The sequence below is a fragment of the Ascaphus truei genome, chromosome 1 (assembly GCF_040206685.1).
Source record: "Ascaphus truei isolate aAscTru1 chromosome 1, aAscTru1.hap1, whole genome shotgun sequence".
Lineage (NCBI taxonomy): Eukaryota > Metazoa > Chordata > Amphibia > Anura > Ascaphidae > Ascaphus > Ascaphus truei.
In genome coordinates this window covers 421,832,217-421,853,935 of record NC_134483.1, presented here as the reverse complement: position 1 = coordinate 421,853,935, position 21,719 = coordinate 421,832,217, and the positions used below count along the sequence as shown (strand labels likewise).

General features: G+C 39.9%; 1 protein-coding gene across 1 annotated transcript; it reads right to left on the bottom strand.

Moving 5' to 3' along the window:
- Positions 1-18,960: 18,960 nt before the first annotated feature.
- LOC142471434 (uncharacterized) lies at positions 18,961-20,571 on the bottom strand. The gene is made up of 2 exons (XM_075578241.1): positions 20,398-20,571; positions 18,961-20,034 (listed from the first exon to the last, which is right to left on the bottom strand). Exons 1-2 carry the CDS (start codon positions 20,492-20,494, stop codon positions 18,983-18,985), a joined length of 1,149 nt encoding a protein of 382 aa, XP_075434356.1. The 5' UTR covers positions 20,495-20,571; the 3' UTR covers positions 18,961-18,982.
- Between the last annotated feature and the right edge of the window lie 1,148 nt (positions 20,572-21,719).

Below are 21,719 nucleotides of genomic sequence, written 5' to 3'. Positions count from 1 at the left end.
AAAACCAATGTGGCAAAATAAACAGGTAGGGGATGAAATGGACAAAAAGAGGAAGACATTTAGATTATTTAAGTTAGAAGGGACAGAGACATCGTATCAGAATTATAAGGAATGTAAAAAAAATTGCAAAAGGGCAATCAAATTAGCAAAAATGGATAATGAAAAAAGGTTTGCAATAGAAAGTAAGGTCAACCCTAAAAAAATCTTTAAGTACCTTAATAACAAAAAAATGAGAAAAGAAAATATAAGAAACTTTCAGTGTGAGATGGGTAGGCAGATTATTGGAGATAAGGAAAAAGCTGAGGTATTAAACAAATTCTTTGCCTCTGTGTTTACCAGGGAAGAATCAAGTTCAATAGTAGTGCCGCAGGAGGAAGCTACAACCTCCATATTAATGAACAATTGGTTAACTGAGGAAGAAGTTCATAAGCGACTTGAAAAAATTAAAGTTAATAAGGCACCTTGCCCCGATGGCATACATCCAAGAGTTCTCAAGGAGTTAAGCTTAGTAATAGCAAAACCATTATATTTAATATTCAAGGACTCCATTTCCACAGGCTCAGTACCACAAGATTGGCGTAAAGCAGATGTGGTGCCTATATTTAAAAAGGGAGCTAGATCAAAACCGGGAAATTACAGACCTGTAAGCCTGACTTCAATAGTAGGGAAACTACTTGAAGGTTTAATACGGGATAATATTCAGGAATACCTAATGGAAAATAAAATTATTAGTAATAGTCAGCATGGATTTATGAAGGATAGATCTTGCCAAACTAACCTTATTTGTTTCTTTGAGGAGGTAAGTAGGAATTTAGACCAGGGTAATGCAGTTGATGTGGTCTACTTAGATTTTGCAAAGGCTTTTGATATGGTTTCACACAAGAGGTTGGTGTACAAAATAAAGAAAGTTGGACTCAGTAATAATATATGCACCTGGATTGAAAACTGGTTGAAGGACAGACAACAGAGGGTTGTCATAAATGGAACCCTCAGGGATCGGTACTGGGACCCCTGCTTTTTAACTTGTTTATTAATGACCTTGAGGTTGGGATCGAGAGCAAAGTCTCCATCTTTGCTGATGACACAAAATTGTGTAAGGTAATAGAATCAGAGCAGGATGTAATTTCTCTTCAGAAGGACTTGGAGAGACTGGAAACGTGGGCAGGTAAATGGCAGATGAGGTTTAATACAGATAAATGTAAGGTTATGCATTTGGGATACAAGAATAAAAAGGCGACTTACAAATTAAATTGAGATAAATTGGGGGAATCCTTGATGAAGAAGGATTTAGGAGTGCTTGTAGACAGCAGACTTAGCAATAGTGCCCAATGACATGCAGTAGCTGCAAAGGCAAACAAGATCTTATCTTGCATCAAACGGGCAATGGATGGAAGGGAAGTAAACATAATGATGCCCCTTTACAAAGCATTAGTAAGACCACACCTTGAATATGGAGTACAATTTTGTGCACCAATCCTAAGAAAAGACATTATGGAACTAGAGAGAGTGCAGAGAAGAGCCACCAAATTAATAAAGGGGATGGACATTCTAACTTATGAGGAGAGGCTAGCTAAATTAGATTTATTTACATTAGAAAAGAGGCATCTAAGAGGGGATATGATAACTATATACAAATATATTCAGGGACAATACAAGGAGCTTTCAAAAGAACTATTCATCCCACGGGCAGTACAAAGGACTCGGGGCCATCCCTTAAGGTGGGAGGAAAGGAAATTTCACAAGCAACAAAGGAAAGGTTTCTTTACAGTAAGGGCAGTTAAAATGTGGAATTCATTCCCTATGGAGACTGTGATGGCAGATACAATAGATTTGTTCAAAAAAGGTTGGACATCTTTTTAGATGGGAAAGGTATACAGGGATATACCAAATAAGTATACATGGGAAGGATGTTGATCATGGGATTATTCCGATTGCCAATTTTTGGAGTCAGGAAGGAATTATTTTTTCCCCTCAAGGGGGTTTTTTTGTTTGCCTTCCTTTGGATCAATAAGTATAGATATAGGATAAAGTATCTGTTGTCTAAATTTAGCATAGGTTGAACTTGATGGACAGAAGTCTTTTTTCAACCTCATCTACTATGTAACTATGTAACTATGTAAGAACGTAACCTTTAATATTTTAGTCTGTAATAAAGAATTAGTAGCTGAACTTTGGGAGACCAATTCTGTTATAGACAACATGTCGGTCTAAGACTTTTATTACAAATACACTTTTATCTAGAAAACAGTTCCAAACAAACATTGTATATCAGTCCCTTTGAGTGTTCGGGTTAGTTCAAACTGATTGTCAAACTTTGATTGTCTCGAACTTGTGGGTAACTTGGGAGAACAGTTCCACAGTGGACGAAGAAATAACCTGTGTTTTGGAACTTGCACGCTTTAGAAACTTAGAAACTAAACTCAGTAACTTCTTGATGTGCAGGTTGTCGTGGTCATTGTGGCTTGATCAAGTTGTGTGTTCCAGGTACCGCGACCGTTGATTAGTTTTTTAGGGGGGTTGCTGGAGTGGGCCACATCTCGATTAGTACCTTATGTCCAGACCATGTTTTGGCTTGCTTCCATCTTAAATGGGTGTTAAGTAAGTATCCGGCTCTAGTTTTTCAAGTGGGTTAGGTCTATGCTCGCCTAGAGGTTGGAGTTTTCACCCATGCCTGGCATTGTGCCTAAGGTGAATGACGAGGCCTTTGAGAGGCCTCCGGATCCTCTGGTTCGAGTAGACCCAGTGATCGTAGTTTTTCCTCATCTTCTTCTGGTGAGAGTAGAATGTACATCGTTTCTTGATAAGTGAACAATAGTTTGCACGGGAAACCCCAGTGATAGCGGATTTTATTGTTCTGCAGTGAGTTGGTGATCTGCGCAAACATTCTCCGCTTATTCAGTGGGATTTGAGCCAAGTCCGGAAAGATGAGGAATGGAACGTTGTCTTGCTCTATCTTTGGGGTGGTTCTAGCGGCTCTCAGTATTTCCTCTTTAATACGGAAATAGTGTAGGCGTGTGATCACATCCCGTGGCTTTGCTGGGTCTAGGACTTTCGATCTAGCGAGCCTATGTGCTCTGTCCATCTGAAGTTTTTTATCCGGTGTTTCGGGTAACAGGGACATGAAAAGCCGAGTGAGATATGCGTCCAATTGGGCGTTGTTCACTTCTTCCGGGATGCCTCGGATCCGCAGGTTATTGCGTCTTGAACGGTTCTCCGTGTCTTCCAGTTTTTCGAAAATTGTTTTGACTTGAGTTTTTAAGTCCTCGATTTCTTGCGCTTGGGTCTCTTGGTTCAATGTGTGCATGGTCAGACCATGAAATGTCATGAATCTGGGTTGCTGTGACCTTTAGGACCAATCTGCTTGATATAAAGAAGTAATCTATCCTACTATAGTTTGAGTGTGGTTAGAAAATAAAGTGTATCCTCTTTCGTTTGGTTGTAACTCCCTCCAAATGCCAGATAATTGGACCTCCTTCAGTCCTTTCTGGAGTATGATTCTTTCCTCCCTTCTTATATGTGTAGGCCTCACTGATCTATCCATATTCGTATCAATACCGTATTAATGTCTCCTGCAAGGATTACTTGTCCCTTCTTGTTTCTTCGTAAAACCTCAAAGAAAAAGGGAAAGAACAATGGGTCTTTTACACATGGGGCATATACATTAGCAATTGATATAGGACGGAGAATAATGTCTCTTGGGGGGTCTCCCGGTTGCAGCCTATTCCTTAAGGCCCTATGGCACCTATTCAGTGTCATTTCTTCCACTTCTACAATTGTCTCCAGGACCCCCCGGATTCTAATGTTGTTTCTGCAGTCTCTGTTTTCAGAGTCCTCTTGCCACTCTGTTAATTCTGCTACCTGTCCCTTCAGGTAAGTGATTGTTTTAATGTTTTTATTCAGGGCTTTAATTGTGGAGTCTAGTTTTTTTATAACTCATCCGCCCTGCCTCCTGAAATGGCAATATCTCATCCTGGAACATATTTCTGAGGTCGCCAAAGAGTCTTTCTACAGTATATCTGATTTAATGACCGTATTCTTGAGTATTGCTAGGTTTCCCATCTCCATTCACTCTCTCTCAATGTCGGATCCACCATTATCAGCCGTGATCGGCATTTCTGATGTTCACGATGATTCCCTTTTTTTGAAGTAACTTGCTAAATGTGTGAAAAAATTCTTAGCCTGCACCCTCGTAGTCATCCTTGGGTGTTCCCCTACTTAACGGTACCAGATTTAAAACGTTTCGAGTATTTTCAGTGGTAACTTTCTCTATATTGTATGGGCTAAACGGAGCTGTCAAACTACACCTCCATGCCCGTTACCGTCACGCATGCACCACTTTTTTTTTAAATGAAATAAAGTCATTTAGTATTGCAGGAAACTGCTGTGTCTTTTCTCATTTTGCCTATCATGTGAATATTGCCTGTGGGAGGAGGCCAGCAATTTCCCATACACAATCAGGCTTCTTCTTGATTTATTTTGATTGGGGGGTCTATAATTCGGAAGTTCTGGCCTAGCAGGCCAACCCCGGCTCCTATGCATCAACCCCCCTCTTTCTCAGAGGACTGTGATGGTGTCAGCCCATAACAGGGGTCAGATCAATGCCGCCAATAGTCTCTCTCCACCACCGCATGTTTCACTCCCCAATATCACTAACTTTCAGCTGCCTCCGCTAGCCTCTGAAAGATGTCAGCCCAGAGACTCTCTCCTCCACGGCCTACAGCAGCACCTCACCTCCTCTCACTGCATCACAGTCCCACGGCAGCCCCTTTGGCAGAGTGTGGGAAGCCAAATTTTGGGCGTTATCACTGCCCGCAAGCGACAGATCTCGTTGGAAGAGGAGATTGCCGCCGGTCCCCTCAACCTGCGAGAGTCCCCAAATTGTAGTCTATGGCAGGGGGAAACGCAGGGCCGTGTGCCAAACCAAAATGGCCACCACTCCCCTCGATGTAGCCTCGCCAGCCGGCAGCAGTTCTCTCGCTGCAGTGCTGGGTCTCCCGCTGGGAGTTGCTGTTGCTGCTCTCCTCCTCCGACAGGCAGGTAGGGTCCCCGTCCATTTCACCCAGCACCACTGAAGTTTTCTGGGTATCGGGGCAGGCAGGATCCGGACGCAATCTGGCGGTGCGCGAGAACAAGATGGCCACCGCAGTTTTCTCTCTTCCTCTTGTCCCACTAGCCCTCTTGGCACAGCACCTGGGTCACAACAGGCAATCTCTCCCCCTGCCTCCTACCTCCTGTTTGGCTAACTCAGTGAGGCTCCTGATCCTCCTGCCCCACATAGCTGCAGACTGACTGTAAACCCACAACACGATAGAGCAAGATGACCGCCGTGACACAATTGTCAGCCCCTCCATCTCATCTACAGATTGGTATTGATTTATAACGTTTATAGTTTACAATTATATCTCTGTGTACCTAAGTTATACACAGATTCCCAACAAGCTCTGAGAAACGCCAATCATTATCACACAGTATATATATGTATGCATATAAGTGTCAAAAGGAGTGCTAGTGGGCGTGGCTAAATGTATACACCAAAATAACAGAAATGCCCAAAACTACTTCCAATGTGACAAAAATACACAGTGCAATACCTATATATCTCTTTTAAAAAGGGTCATTTAGTTTAACCCTTTGGCCAAAGCGTCTTAAGCCTGCTGCCACTTACAAGGCAAGTATGTGGCTCCTCCCCCCTCCCCCGAGGTTTAAGCTTGCTCCACCCCACTTCCCAAGTTGGCAGGTCAGTTTCATTTTGCCAGGTTACGACAGATCCAATGTGATCATTCTCCCTGTAATTATACAGGAAAATAAGAATTTTAACCCAGGTGAGTGTTAGGCCCTGCTACGGTCATGCCTTGTAAGCTGCAGCAGGCTTAAGACGCTTTTGCCATTGGGTTAAACTAAATGACCCTTTTTACAAGAGATATATAGGTATTGCACTGTGTATTTTTGTCACATTGGAAGTAGCTTTGGGCATTTCTGTTTTTTTGTTCCTAAGTTATCCAGGAAGTTTTTGCCTCAATCTGTGCTTATTGTTTTTTGTTATTTTTTTTATGGTCGTTGGCCTGTGTGCAATGATGATCTGGAGGGGAACTTTAATAACCTGGGACCATTCAGTTAAACGCCTGGCCATGCCCCTCTTACACCAATTTTGTAATGTAAAATGGCCATAGCATTTATAAAAAAAGTATATACTGTATCACACAATTTTGCCAGCGACATTTAACTTAACCTTTTTAACACCAACTTTGAAACAATCGAATCATGCCAGCCATTAACTTCTCAGACAAATGGGCTTGTCACACACAGTACTCTCCAAAGATTATCGCATGCCCTGCCATTAGGCATTGCTGCTACCTTACCATGGCCCATTGTAAGACAAAACTAGGTAGGCACTTTCACCAACTTCGCTGGAAAGCAACACCCCCCTTTTACGGTTGCGCACCTTTTAACTCCTTCACTTAGTCCAACTTCTCATCATCATGCAATCCTGGGACTCTTACATTTAAAAAAAACTTAAGCCATTCATTAACCCACAGGGTTTTGTTTATTAAGTCTTGGGACCTATTCCCTATATTTCAATGCCCTGCTTTCGTCTTTATATAATTTAGTTTGGTAGAAAATCCTTTTTGCTCTGTTAGAATACTGCTAACACATACTGTACCATACAGTTTTTGCCTTTTACTACAGTATCTCTTATGCAACTTGGATTCATTTCTACATAATATTGTCACTGGGATTTTTCTGAAGGAAAGCATATTGAGATCTGTATAAATTATAAATGTATCACATGTACCCCCCTCCATCCCCCTCTGGGAGATACACGGCTAGTTACTGTCTCTGTGTGGTGCTGAGGCATACCTGTTGATCCAGGAGAGCTGAGTGGATCTGCAATGTAGTGGAGATCAGGACAGGCTTGTGATATCATCTGGGTTTGGTGTCAGCGCCTCCAGCGTCAGTGGTTTCTGGGAATACCAGAGACAGTCTCCTCCTGAAGCACTCTCCCATACACCTCCTCATGGATTCAGTCCAGGCAGGTATATAATAGAACAGGGACTTTATTGGATCACTGCATTGATGTTATAACAGCGGTTACAGGGTCTCAGAAGATTCCAGGCTTCTGGATGATGCATGCTCTTGAGTCTGGAGCCTTTAGATTTTATAGGCCAGTCATGAGGCCTGACTGGCCTCTCCCTCCCAGCAGGGAGGGAGGGAACCCACATTCACCTCCTAAGGTGGAGAGGAACAGACTAACTCACTAACCTTTGACTCTTCCCTTCAGAGAAACAAGAAGGGGCGGGCTCAAGGTCTGTACCTATACCAGATAGGCTGTTACCAGCCATGAGTCACCACCTCCTTCTGTCACTCAAAAGGGAGCAGGAGGGGGGGGGGTCAAAAGCCCACAGATTAACCTGTCATAGCCAAGACTGCTAGGAGTTACATGACAGGGAGGAGAGATAGGCCAGAAAATACAGACCATGTTACATAAATATACATCATGAACATATATAGTTTAATCAAACAAAAAAAATGTAATGTAGTTCAGCAGGTGGGGCTTCAATTCTGTTTTCTCTGCCACCTAATTCATAGCATAATTAAGCTATGGGATCTATTCATTAAACTGTGATAATGACATTTTCACAGGATGGCATCAACCCTTATTCATTAAACAGTCAACACATGTTGCATTAAATCAGTCAAAAAGTACATTCAACTGACATATCAAATCAGGTGATCTTTATGCATAGATAATTCTTAATGAATACAGAGAAAATCTTCATTTTATGCTTTTTAATAGCTTCATTTGCTTCCTTTGATTTCTATAGCAGGTTTTAGCACGTTCCCAGCAGTGCAAAATATTTGCAACACTTTCCTGTTTGTGATAATTTGTTGCCAATATTCCCAAGCAGTTTGAGCTGCAAACTGGAACAATAGATAATGTCACTTTAGTAATTTAAGAATATATTGTAGCTGCTGAGTTACACTGACTGAAGGATTGATTGAAACTGAAAGGTGGACCCTGGGAAGAAGGATCTTTGATGACTGATTACAGTAGAATTAATCGATCTGCTGCTTAGGTAATTCGTTTTCAATAAAGGTAATCAAGCCTGCATATATTAAAAGGGAAAAAAAGTGTTTTTTTTAAGTGCTGCTTGAATTTTGAATACTTTCGTTTTCAGAATTCGATCAAACTTAAAATAATTAAATCCCCCAGTTTAAAAAATCTACTTTTTTGAAAATGTTGGATCCTTTCACTAGAAATGTTGGTGCCGTTTGATAGAATTTGCCATAATGATTCATACATTTTGAGTAGTTCAATAAAAATAAGCAGAGCATATCTTGGCAGATTTGCACATCTCTGCTCCAAACAGCTAAATTATTTAAATTGAATTCTGCAGTAATTGAATTAGTATTAAAAAATAAATAGTGTAAACTGTAAAAAAGTAGTTGCCACAGTTAGAAAAATACCTATTTTATTTTCTGGAAGGTGCAGAAATGTATCATTTATAGTCTCACATTTACCTACCATTAAATAGCATATGCAAAAATGGAAATTACAGAGGAATTATTACCTTGCATTTATCCTGTAGCTTTCATGCAAATCTGTTCCAGAATTATTACAAAGACATACTTGCTTTCAGTTTTAGCACTGAATACAGTCAGGAAATGTGTTGCACTATTAAATTCATGACAGCTTAAAAAAAAAAAAAAAAAAAAAAAAAAGCAATGTTATTCCTACAGTTTGTTCCAGCCATACAGTATATGTGTAATCTAAAGCAATTATCACTAACACTGATGGAGGTTACTTGCCCTATGTGAAACATCTTTCAGATAAGAAGTCATTTCTTCCAAACAGATTCGCTAAACTTCAGACTGCCTGTGTGCATTACAGTTTGCCAAGCCCGTTTGTACCATATTTATCTATAATTGCTTCTGTATTCACATGGCTAATTGTATGCAGTAATAATGTTCTGCAGTATTTTAATTTTAATTTGCTTACTGGCCATAATTTATACTAGTGGACTCGCATGTTTAACATAGTATGTAATTACATAATGTATGACACGTGACAAACCTGAACAAACACAGACATCAACTATATTTTCAAACAGCCACAGCTTTTAATACCCAAAAATGTTAACTAAAGATCGGAAAAATCAGGTGTGTGGAATCAGAACCTACATACAAGAAACTTACATTCCAAAACCTACAGTAGCACTAAAGCAAAGCCCTTAAGATTTGTAAGAACCAAAATCAGAACATCAGGCTAAATGTCAACCTCTATGCATTTCTTACCATAACTTTATTAATTATTGTTTTACTATTATATAATTTTTGTGTTTTAATTGCCTCTATGATTTTATCATTTTTTGACGCATTTTCCATTTTTTTTTTGTTATGCTATTTTAGTATTTTTCTGTTTAAATTGAGTTGGGAAAAAACTAGAACCAAACAGAAAATTTATTTAGAACCAGAATAAAATCACAAATTTATTTTAGAACCAAGATACCATTTAAAGTGCCCATGACTCATTTTAACAACTATAAACTACCATTGGACCTTATTAGATACAAATAATTAATTATTCTTAGCCATTTCCAATCCATTTTGCTTTTCGTTGCCCCTAACCCAGCAAGCTTGATAAAGTTGATCACAATTATAGCAACACACCCCCAAGTGCAAGCCACACCTGGCCCATACCTGCTATTGCCTCCCCCATAACATCACCTACATCACATCACCTAAACCACAACAACATACAGGTGCACCGACGAGTATTCTAAAACTTGTCTTAAACTTGCCTTGGAAAATCTGGGGCTATCACCAACAAGATCCAGGTACATGCTGGGTACATGCTGCAACATTTCAGTGACATTTCTGCAGAGACTAATGGCCCATCGGATTAACACAGCAGGGGTCCCTGGCAGTCCCATTCAGTTTGAATGGGACTGCCAGGGAACCCCGCTGTTAATCCGATGGGCCACTAGTCTGTCTGCAGAAATTTCACTGAAATGTTGCAGGATGTACCCAGCATGTACCCAGCTTGTACCTGGGTCTCGTCGGTGATTGCCCCAGATTTGTTTTAGAATACTCGTCGGCATTACAGTACGTCCATAAACTGTCTCCTTGGGCCTATCTGACCAGTCCACCTTGACATTAATGACAACAGTTGCCACATACCACCCATAAAAGTCACTCATTTCTTTATAGAAAGAAACCACTGTGCACAGTAAATACACCTATAATATGTTGTATGAAAAATTAACTGAGTCTGTATAAAATACGTCTGTAATAAATAAAATACAATAAGAAGGAGGTAGATTCTCCTTCTTCAAGGTAGATTCCCAAACTACTTTTAACAGTAACAGGCATTAAAGAAAAAGTAAATGGTAACACAAAACACAGCTACTGTTTGCAAGGTAGTTCCCTTTATTAATGTATTTTATTTATTTTTAAAATGTTTTACCAGGAAGTAATACATTGAGAGTTACCTCTCGTTTTCAAGTATGTCCTGGGCATAGAGTTAAGATGACAAAATAATACATGGTTACAAAACATAATTACATAAGTGAACAAGGTATACATTACATACAAGACATTGCATGTGTAACAGGTTTTCTGGACTGGCCTGACCCACCCAATCTCATATTGGCCCCTGTGGTCTAACCAGTCCCCATTACAGTGTGATGTCTGGTGGTGCACCTGTTGGCAACAGGACTCCTGAGTCTCCCGCATGATTTTGTGTGGGGATGGCCAACCCAGACAGGCAGCTGAGGTAGTGTGCATGAGTCCTACCTAGATCCAGTGCAGCGCCTCCACCTCATCAGGATCCCTTCTGTCGCTTGGGGATGGTCCTGGTGAGGAACTCCTCCGTGGTGCCCCTCTCGGTGTAATGACTCCACACTTACACACGAGAGTATCTTTAATCAGGAACATCTTTATTGATGGTTGTGGGCTAACTGCCCCTCACAGTGATCTTCTAGCCACACATAATTATTCAACTGCTTCCCTATGAAAGGTATATCTCTGTCTTTGATTTGGGGATTCCCTGTCCCCGCAGGGATGTCTTTCCTGTGCCAGGTCCCTGGTCACAGTCTCATCACTTTGCAGTGTCTAACTACACCAACTACTTTTTCTCCTTGCATAACATTGCAGAACCGAACCCCTACTTTTTAGCAGTGCTGTGCCTTATATCGTCAGGGGGCGGGCACATCTCTGATGTCACTAAGGGTGGACTCAGAGTATGTAGCCACTCCCATCCTCACATAGGGCACTTCACCAGGGTGTGAGGGCAAACCTCCATGATTACTACTGGCATGCCCTCAACTTACCAGGCCTTACTGTCAGTAGGAGAGATGACTGTTAGCCATTTTACAGCATGGCTACACATGCATAGTTAGAGATAATAAATATTATAGGCATATGTAACAGTTACAGACCAGATTAAAAGTGAGACAGCTTTAGTTTTGAAAGAACTTAGGGCCTCATGCAGTAAGCGTTGATAAGGGAAATATGGCCATGTTATAGCCAAAATTGGGTTTGAGATTCAGTAAGCGCCGATAAGTGCTTCATATCGCCAGGTTTCGGAGCCGATAATTTGGTTATGGCCAGTCGCCTGCCGATAAGCCTGTTTTCGACACTGATCGCCACTTTTTTAAATCGGCTGGATTCAACAAAAAAAAACAGCTTATCGGGGCTGATCGGCACTACGAAATTGTGATGTTATGGCCGATTTCTCCCGCCAACTAAAGTTGGCAGTTTGGACGGGAGAACGATCGCTAAGGCTGCCGGAACGGCACTTAGAAAAAAAACATCTTCTGTACATCAATGGAAGTCAATGGAGCGGGGACGTATAACAGTATAGTACTGTTTACGTTTCATTGCTCACAATACAAGGGGGATTTGCATTACAGTGTGGGGGCATTCCCTGCATTGTGTCACAGCTGATGTGTCTTATTTGCATAACATTCGACTTTTACATGTTTTCAGCATTTGCGGGTCACATTACTCATCATGTGATGATGTGGCAAGGGAAAATACTATACTACACTCTTAAAGGAGAACCTCACATCATATCACACATTTTACTCAACTCAGCGACAATTATTTACATGATGTCACACATGTCACACATGTCACACATACACAGTATATTCATCTTCCTTTACATTACACAATGCTTGTAATGTGACACGCATCTTTAAACGTTCATGTACATCTGTCTTCTCATGCTTACATATACTTTTGGGTCCTCCCTATTTTCATGACGTCACTTATTGGACGCTCAATCACATTGCATGTTTACATTGTAACCGTTGCATTACAAGCACTTCAACCTAACTTATACACACATGTACAGTAATTCATCATTGGGACACCTTGTAAACTCATTCTATACCAACTATCCTCCTTACACAAATGCATGCATATGCACACGACTATTCATTGTTGCCAACATGTCACAATAACATGGATAATTACACATGTTACACAAAACTTTTCCCACGTCAATCTCAGCCTTTTTGTCTCATTACATGACTGACTCTTGCGTTCACAAGTGTTACATGCATTGCACATGCAACTATTTATTTGCAAGCAATCTTTGTACAAAGCTTCACGTCACATCATTGCCAAATATCATCATTCCCTGCAGAATACACACAACAAATACTTAGAACAACAAGTGCACACAGCTTGCCACAGATGTACTTTATTATGTTAATGTAACACCTTGCATTTTACTATGTCACCTGACATCATCACATACCTATTTAAAGGACGCACATTACCTGCTCATTCACAGCTACTCATTTCAAAATGTTGCGAATGTTTAGGAGACGCAGGAACATTCTTTTCTATGACATGCTTGCTGATCAAGAGAATGATATAGGGCAAGGTAGGGACACACCGAGGGACAGTGACAGTGACGCGGATACGACAGGGACAGGGAGAGGGACAGGCCGAGGGACAGGTAGAGGGACAGGAGATCAGAGGAGAAGACAGAGGAGACAACTTGTGCCTCGTCCGCGTCTGTACAGGGAGAGAACCCTGTTAGATGGGATGAGTGAGGAGGAGATTGTAAGTCGCTATCGTTTGAGTTCAGCAGCAATCTTAGCTCTTTATGAGGAGATAAGGGGGGATTTAGATTTTTTCACAGCCAGAGGTCGTGCAGTCCCTGGGCTTGTTAAAATGCTGTGCTCATTACATTATCTTGCTTCCGCGTCATACCAGACAACTGTGGGCATAGTGGGCGGGGTCTCGCAATCTACATTCTCGCGGGCCTTGACCCAGTTTCTCTATGCACTCAATAGACGCGCTAGGAATTATATTCATTTTCCTACAGAGGCAACAGAGTGGCTGGAAGTCAGGACTGGCTTTTATAATATAGCAGGGATACCATCTGTGCTGGGTGCAATCGATTGCACACATGTTGCTTTGATTGCACCTAGTCAGAGTGAGCATGTGTACCGCAATCGGAAGCACTACCATTCACTCAATGTACAGGTGGTATGTGATGCCACGATGAGGATAATGCATGTGGTACCCAAGTTCCCTGGGTCCAGTCACGATTCCTCTATCCTGAGGAACTCTTCAGTCTTCCATGCGTTCGAAGAGGGACATTTTGAACCTGGTTGGCTGCTGGGTGAGTACATATTTACATGTTCTAACACAAAACACATGTTGATTTAGGAATGTTGGCATTGTACAATTTGATCACTAATGTCAGCTTATGTGTGCTCCATTCATTATAGGTGACTCAGGATACGGAATTAGGCCGTGGCTCTTGACTCCGGTGCTAAACCCTCAAACTGAAGCAGAGGACAGGTACAATGCAGCCCATATATCTACAAGATCTGTTATAGAGAGGACATTTGGCCTACTCAAGACCAGGTTTAGGTGTCTGGACAGAACTGGTGGGGCTCTCCTATACAAGCCTCAAAAAGTGTCTGATATTATCCTTGCCTGTTGCATTTTGCACAATGTTGCACTCAGGCACAATGTACAGTCAGACCTAGCTGAGGCTTTGGTAGACGAGCATCCCACCCATGTAGCTGCTGAAAATGAACAAACAGCCAGTGGTGGCCAGACACGACAGAATCTCATCAATTCATTTTTTTCTTGTAAGTACAAACTCATATGTTCCTAGTACTACTTTTATAGTTTAATTATGTTATATTAACAATAATGTTTCTTTATATAACCTTCTGTTAGGACACAGATGAATATGGGTTGCACACCTTTCTTTTCTCTGCTGTGTGCACAAAGGGATGTGGCACCGGTATGTTATTGTTGCACAGGTTATATAATCCCTCTTCAATTGTACTTTAGTTGTGTGTATGTGAATACAACTTGGGTAACAAAGCAATAATATTTTAGCATTGTGTTATTCCTTATGCTAAGACAAAACACATATTATGCCCATAATCATTCATGCTTCTAGTATGCTTACATACAATGTTATTGGTGCAGTGTAACATGTACATCCATATGATGTGTACACCAGGCAGATTTACATTTTGAATGTCATGAAATATACATGGTGTTGTACATTTAACACCAAATACACACTTTGCTGTGTTGTTTACGGTACTGAAGATGGCATGTCAATGTTTGCAATTTATATATTGTTCCTTTGCATTATAGGTATATCTCCAGTATGACTGATCATGGTATGTATATTTGCTGACATCTCTCATAAGATGTGGCTACCTCAATCTTCCTATAATTATTGGAACTAAAAACCCAACATATTGGTTTAAACACAAATGTTACATATATGTACTTTCTGTATCATGTATATGCATTTAGCTACTCTTGAGCTTTCATGTGCATTGTATTACAAAATGATTACTCACATTTCATCACATTTTATGTATGTTTCCTTATAATTTCCATTAATGTAATATAGAGGTGGTTGGAGAAAAGGGGATAACTGTACTTATTTGTTTACTTACGGGAGCACATTCATCACTAGCATAGACACACTTTTTAAGACAACTGTTTGTGTCTCTATCAATTGGTGTAGGATCCATGTATAACACCGACAAATGATAACACCAGCTTTATTATGGTAGCTTATATCATCATATTGACTATACTATGTATTTCTAAACGATTAATAAACACAGTAAACTATAGTTAGTTAGGTTAATGAAATATACACAGAAACGTACTTCATAACATGATGGTGATGTCATATTCAGAACATCATGCATTGGAGGGGACCATAACATCTGGCCAGTAACATTATTTGCTACAGTCCCAAACCATTTTATCTACATACCCATGTAACAAGAGATTTTAAAAATAAATGGCTACTTGGTTGTAAGTGTCCTTTACATTGGGAGAAGGAGTGGCTCAGTGAGTAAAGACACACACTGGCACTGATAGTTTGAAGCAGGGGAGTCTGGTTCAATTCCCGGTGTGGGCTCCTTGTGACCTTGGCCAAGTCACTTTATCTCCCTGTGCCTCATGCGGCAAAAAAACATTTGTACGTTCCACGGGCCAGGGACCTCAGGCTGAAACATGTGTCTGTAAATCGCTGCGTACAACTAGCAGCCCTATACATGAACATGCTCATATTATTATTATTATTGTTACATAGTTTCGACAGTCATACGTTCCATTACATATTATAATACACAAATGTGTTAGCAGAGTGGGAATGGTTGTTATATATAAAACACACCATGTCATAAAATGTTAGTAGTCATTAAAGAACACTCAATAAAAATTCATGAGGCACTCTTTTGCAACATCATTATGTTAATTAAGTGCTTATGCAATATAGGCATAAGGGTATCACATTTTTAATTGTTTGTTAATAAGCGCTGCAAGCAATATAAAATTAGTTCCATATGTAGTATAGTAGTCGGTGGCTCCTCCTCACAATCATCTCATATAAAGGTAGACTCTTCTGAAATCATACATTGATCCGATTGTATCTTCCCCGACATCTCTGAAATACAGCAAACACATGATGGTCAAAGATGGCACCTTACTAGATATGCATCCGTGACAACGCGTTACGCAGCTCTATATGATTGTGTAGATACACACGTCAGTCACTTATATGTTAGAAGTAAAACTGTTCATCAGTATGTAATGTTTCTTTAAATTTGTAGCAGGCATAACTATGTATAAGAAGTGAACGTTGCCTGTATACTGAAAGATGTGCGCGCACATCTTTGTGTGCGCACGCACTTCACGCTTGGCTCCACTAACTGTTAGCGCATGCGCAAAACAAAGCGTACATTGTGCGTTCAATACATGTTGAAAATACCAGTAAACATAAAATCTTTATTTCAAATACAATGAAGACGAAACTACATTCGTTCTAAACGAGTAAATCTGTATTCTTTTTAAACAGACGTGTTTGAACAGAAAGCACGGCCGATAACACAATGCGCAAATGCAATACGTGTGACGTCATGTTAAGCCAGCGTGAAACGCACGCTAACACTCCTCCCACTCAATTAACATTCGGCTAACGCCCACTTTACGCCTACAAACACTGAGCCGCACGCATCACACACTGCAGTTACCGTTACTATAACAAAACATGACAGCCAATAGGCTTTGAGGCGCGCACGTCGCTTGGGGGCGGGACTTACATCACTAATCCTTTTTAAGGACGCCTTGGCCCATGACAAGGGTCCCACGTCATACGTGGTGGACCCGGTTTTCAATGTTGTAGATGTTGCATGATAACAAAACAGGTATGTGTTAGAGTAATGGTAAAATGTTGCTAATATGTTTAAAGGGATAGGAAAGTACGTATATTTATTCCGTCAGCAATGTGTACTACTCTTTCAGGTCCTACTATATTGTATTAGGAAACAATTTGTTTGTGATCGCTACATGTTATGCAGTCTGCAATGTTACGCTGTATCCACGCATTGAAAGTGAAAATGGTGGTTACAAAAAAAAAAAAAATTTAAACGCAGAGTCAACGCATAACGATTGTTATATTTACCATTCTTCTAGAATTAACTCTTCGCCTGGCTGCAACTGGTCGCTCCAGAAATGCAAGCCATTTTCATCCACGCTTAACCCAACCGCTGAATCCAGTATGGCACATATCTCCTCCAGGATGCGCTCATAGGAATCGCCACTGCTTTCTTCAAATAATTGGTCGGGAGGTAGGTTCATTTCTTCCGGTTCCCATTCCAATGCAATTTCAGCTGAAAGGCTTGGTACATAATCATAGTACTTTTGTTCTTGTACAATGTGGGTTTCAGGAATGGAGGCTGCAGATATTGCAGCACGTATCGATTCAAACGGATCAGTAGTAGCGGATACATTGCTATTGCCATTAGGAATAAATATGCCTTTCACGACAATATAAGTGCCGTCTTTCAGGAGAAATTGTTTTTCCGGGGCAATCTTCCAGAAACCATAGGTGTGTTGTAGCTTATCCTGGTCACGTTCAAAAAAGTCATTACTTGATAAAGTGAATCTTATTGAGGAATTAAAATTCCGTGCATGCTTACGGTCTTGGTAATAAGGATATTTTGCTCGAATGAAATCATCGATTTGGCGTGTGCTTGCTTTCTGTCCGCGACTGTTCAAGATGGCTTCACAGATCATGTACTTATACCCTAAAAGGGGATTAATATTGTTAACGAATTCATCAGCCATGTCTGAGTAGCACAAAAGCTGTGTGCAGGTCTGTGTTATTTGCTCATCAAAATGAATGTGCTGAATGGCTAACAAACTCCTGTTTTTCCTTGTCAAGGTCAACAAAAGTAACTACTTTGACTCCTTATTTCAAACGCCAATTGGATTTGTTTGTCTAATTGGGTTAACAGTTGTGGTTCGTGATATGGGACTGTGGGAGAAACATTTCTCCTTCTTTTATCTCGTTTGTGAAAAACATCCCTAGACTGTGAATGCGTTCACATAGTGTTTTTTTGAAAACTAACAAAGACCAGTGTGTGAAAATATTTCTTAGCCAGGCATATCAGTAAAAACACACCTGCAAAAAGAAATGTTTTTTCCCCGCTTACATTTCTGTGTGTATGTGAAAGTCTGGTTAACTCCCTGTCTGCATGAGTTTAAATACGTGTGTATATATATATATATATATATATATATATATATATATATATAAATATATCTCTTATAAAAATATATATATATTTATATATAATATTTTATTTTTTTTTATATTGCAGGAGTACACACAACATTGATGGCATTAAGTATACCTTGTATGAAACCTATTTAAATGGTGAGAAACATGATTGAATTAAGTAATAAACATTTGTTTAAGCACAATACTGTTAGAGTCTCATACTTAGGATATTTCTCAAACATTAGGCCTGTATTATTAAAATAGTGTTTTCACAAGGAAGCATGAAGTGTATTAGTTTGTGTATACCAGTTTATATAGTACTATATATATATATATATATATATATATATATATATATATATATATATATATATACACACTCACACACTCACACTCACACTCACTCAGTGTGTGTGTGTGTGTGTGTATATATATTATTATACATTCTGAGATGTTATAGAAACGAACACACAACTGATTAAAGGACAAAATTACAATGGCCAAGCAAGGCAAAGGTAAGTAATAATTTACACATAATCCTGCTGTACACGTACAAGAAAGATGTTTGCACTTACTTAGGTGTTTTAATAATTGCATGTGACTAATATGCATATGCAATTCTTACATCAATTAACACACCCAAATGCAATGTTTTGCTGCAAAGTCAATGGCAGCTTCTCTAAACTTAGCAACTGGCTCCTGGTGGACCATTACTGAACAGACGATTACAACATAAATATTTATAACACAATTAATTATGAGTGTTAACATTTCCAAAACTTCACGTGTACAAGAACATAGTTGAAAGTTTGGAAACAACACAGTCTTCAGCATACATACAATAGTAATTAGATAATCTGAAGTCAACAAAACAAGGCCAAAGACATATTTTCTGAATTATAACATTTATTTTTTTTGTTCCTTTTGCGAGCGAGTAACAGGCCTGCTTGTTGTCTCTTGAATTTTCCTTTTTCTTTTGCCACCAACTTTAGGCACAACAGAGCCACTTTGAGTGGCCTCTGGCACTTCACGGGCAGGGCTTGTGGCCAGTGACTGTTCACCTACGGGGCTTGTGGCCAGTGACTCACCTACAGGGCTTGTGGCCAGTGACTCACCTACAGGGCTTTTGGGCAGTGATTCACCTACAGGGCTTTTGGGCAGCGATTCACCTACAGGGCTTTTGGGCAGCGATTCACCTACAGGGCTTTTGGGCAGCGACTCACCTACAGGGCTTTTGGGCAGCGATTCACCTACAGGGCTTTTGGGCAGCGACTCACCTACAGGGCTTTTGGGTAGTGACTGTTCACGGACAGGGCTTGTGCCCAGTGACACATGTGAGCAAGTTGGTAGACACTGCACAAGTGATGGTTGGTCTGTTTCATGTGTGTCTTGTTTTGTTTTTGTCGCCTCCTTTGTAGGTGTCTGCTGCTGAATTTGTACAGATGGCAGCGGTAGGATGTCATCAGGAACCTGCACAGCAATGTCTGCTACTTGACCGGTAACATTTGGGCCTGGTGAATGAATATCAGATGAATGTGGTGAAAACTGACCTGCATGAACAGATCCTGGCTGGGAGGTGTTGAATTGTGGTACATTAGTCATTCTCCAGTAATTAGCTTGTGTTTGCTGAACAACTAATGCTTCGAATGAGGTGTTGATTTTTTGCAACTGTTTAGGCACTTCAATGAAGACTCTGTGGAGATGTGCCAATTGTGATACTGTTTCTTCCTGCAGTCCAATCATCCTTTCCAGCACTGTCATCATGTCTGAATGGCGACGATTTTCTGCGTCCACTATTTTTCCCTCTGAAGCTACAATTGCATCGTATGTGGAAGTTGATGGACGATTTGGCGGTACAACAGTTTCTATTGGCACCTCTTCATGGTCACATGATTGTATTTCAGTCTCTTCTGTGGCGTCATCCTCATCATACTCATCATCCTCATCACCATGATGTTCTAAAAAGAAATGTACACATTATTAAATGGCATGTTAATGTATGCTGTGTTACTATGTAATTGTACTGTGTCCTAAGTAACACCTAACATGTTAGCATACGTTTTATAACCTCATTAAAAACTACCTTGACTTACGAATAATGTTTGGACTCAGTATGAAATATGAATGAATGAAAAGTTGCTCTAAACTCAGAAGTCCTACATGATAATTAACATCACTAACACAATACATGTTGCCTTACACTTAATTTTCACTGACACTAAGTAATCCTATTTAAAGAAGATGTGCAAAACAAATAATGCACATGACAACATAACATATAGAAGAGCACATATTATATGGCCAGCAAATGATACACTCACCTTCTAGTAGTGTTGAGCTGGCTGACCCAGGTGAAGACACTTGTTCCATCTCAGGTGACACATGTCCTCCAGGGGCAACTATATATAACAATAACATTAGTTTTACATTTACATGTGTAAATATTGAACAAACAGTTATTGTATGTTCTGTATTTATGAGTATCTAACAGCATCATTTCCCAAAATGTGTGTGTGAAAGTGAACATAAATAGTTGTAATAACAATGTACATGCCTGTGTACTTAGAACTTTTGAGTTCCCTAACATACAACATACTATGGTTCTGCAGTAATGCGTGAGGAAAAATACATTAAATTTGTACCTAAAAATCATATGTTGTGTAGTGATATCAGTATCATAATGTACATAACTATCATGAGATGACCATTCACAATGGTTATCATGAAGGTGGTCATATTGCAAAAAGTGTTGTTTTTGGTAGAGGATATGTGTGGTACATTAATCGAAGATGTGGCACACCTGAATGTGGCTGTGACTCAACAAGACAACACATGCAGTGTGTGATAATGTGTCTTTCATAGTAGTTCAACTATAGATATGAGTGAACTAATGTGTGACATACGCTTTGATAAGTAATGAGTTGTTGGGGCATTTAGTAGCTAGAGTTAAGCTTTCAAATGAGTGTGATTAACTTCAGTTGTGCTATTCAGGTTGTAAGAAAGGTATTCCCTTCCCCAAAAAGCCTAATCAGCCACACCTTTCAATGACTTGAAACAGGTGCAAATGGTGTGAACTAAGTTGACCGTGAAATGAGGCTGTAATTAGTGTGTGTGCTGAACCCCACCCCCTCTGTTGAAGTATATGCTGTGATGAGATATTAATTGCAGCTGCTTTAACACAATGGTAGATGAGCTAAGTAGTCATCTGCAGTGTTTAAGTTATGAAAACAATGACATAACATATGATACGTGTGCCTCATTATGCTGTCTGTATATGACATAAAGCAAAAATGGACCTTTTCATAAGCAACTATAGATGTGTTAGTGCCAGTGATGTTTGTAGGCCGTTACATGTAATTTCTTTGATGCATGCTTAAAATAGGCAGTAATGTCATGTTTGTCGGAGTAAAATCAATAAAATACACAATAATATGATACATATTTCTGTTCTGTACCTGTAGCTACTAATAATTTCTCATGAACATGTGTTACACATGTGTACTACCCTGTTGTTCCCCATCTTCGCCCACCATCAATTGCTTCCACTGCAGCTATGCATTTTGGGAATTCACATGTAAATGAGCACGCAATGGCACGTGCTATATTAGTTACTGCTTTTAGTAGGACTACTACATATATGTCT

Bases quoted from the DNA above. Each gene is read 5' to 3' on its own strand.
- LOC142471434 (XM_075578241.1), bottom strand. From the start codon at position 20,494: ATGTTATTGTTATATATAGTTGCCCCTGGAGGACATGTGTCACCTGAG. The intron at 20,035-20,397 runs GTGAGTGTATCA...ATTTCTTTTTAG, and splicing joins CAGCTCAACACTACTAGAAG to AACATCATGGTGATGAGGAT.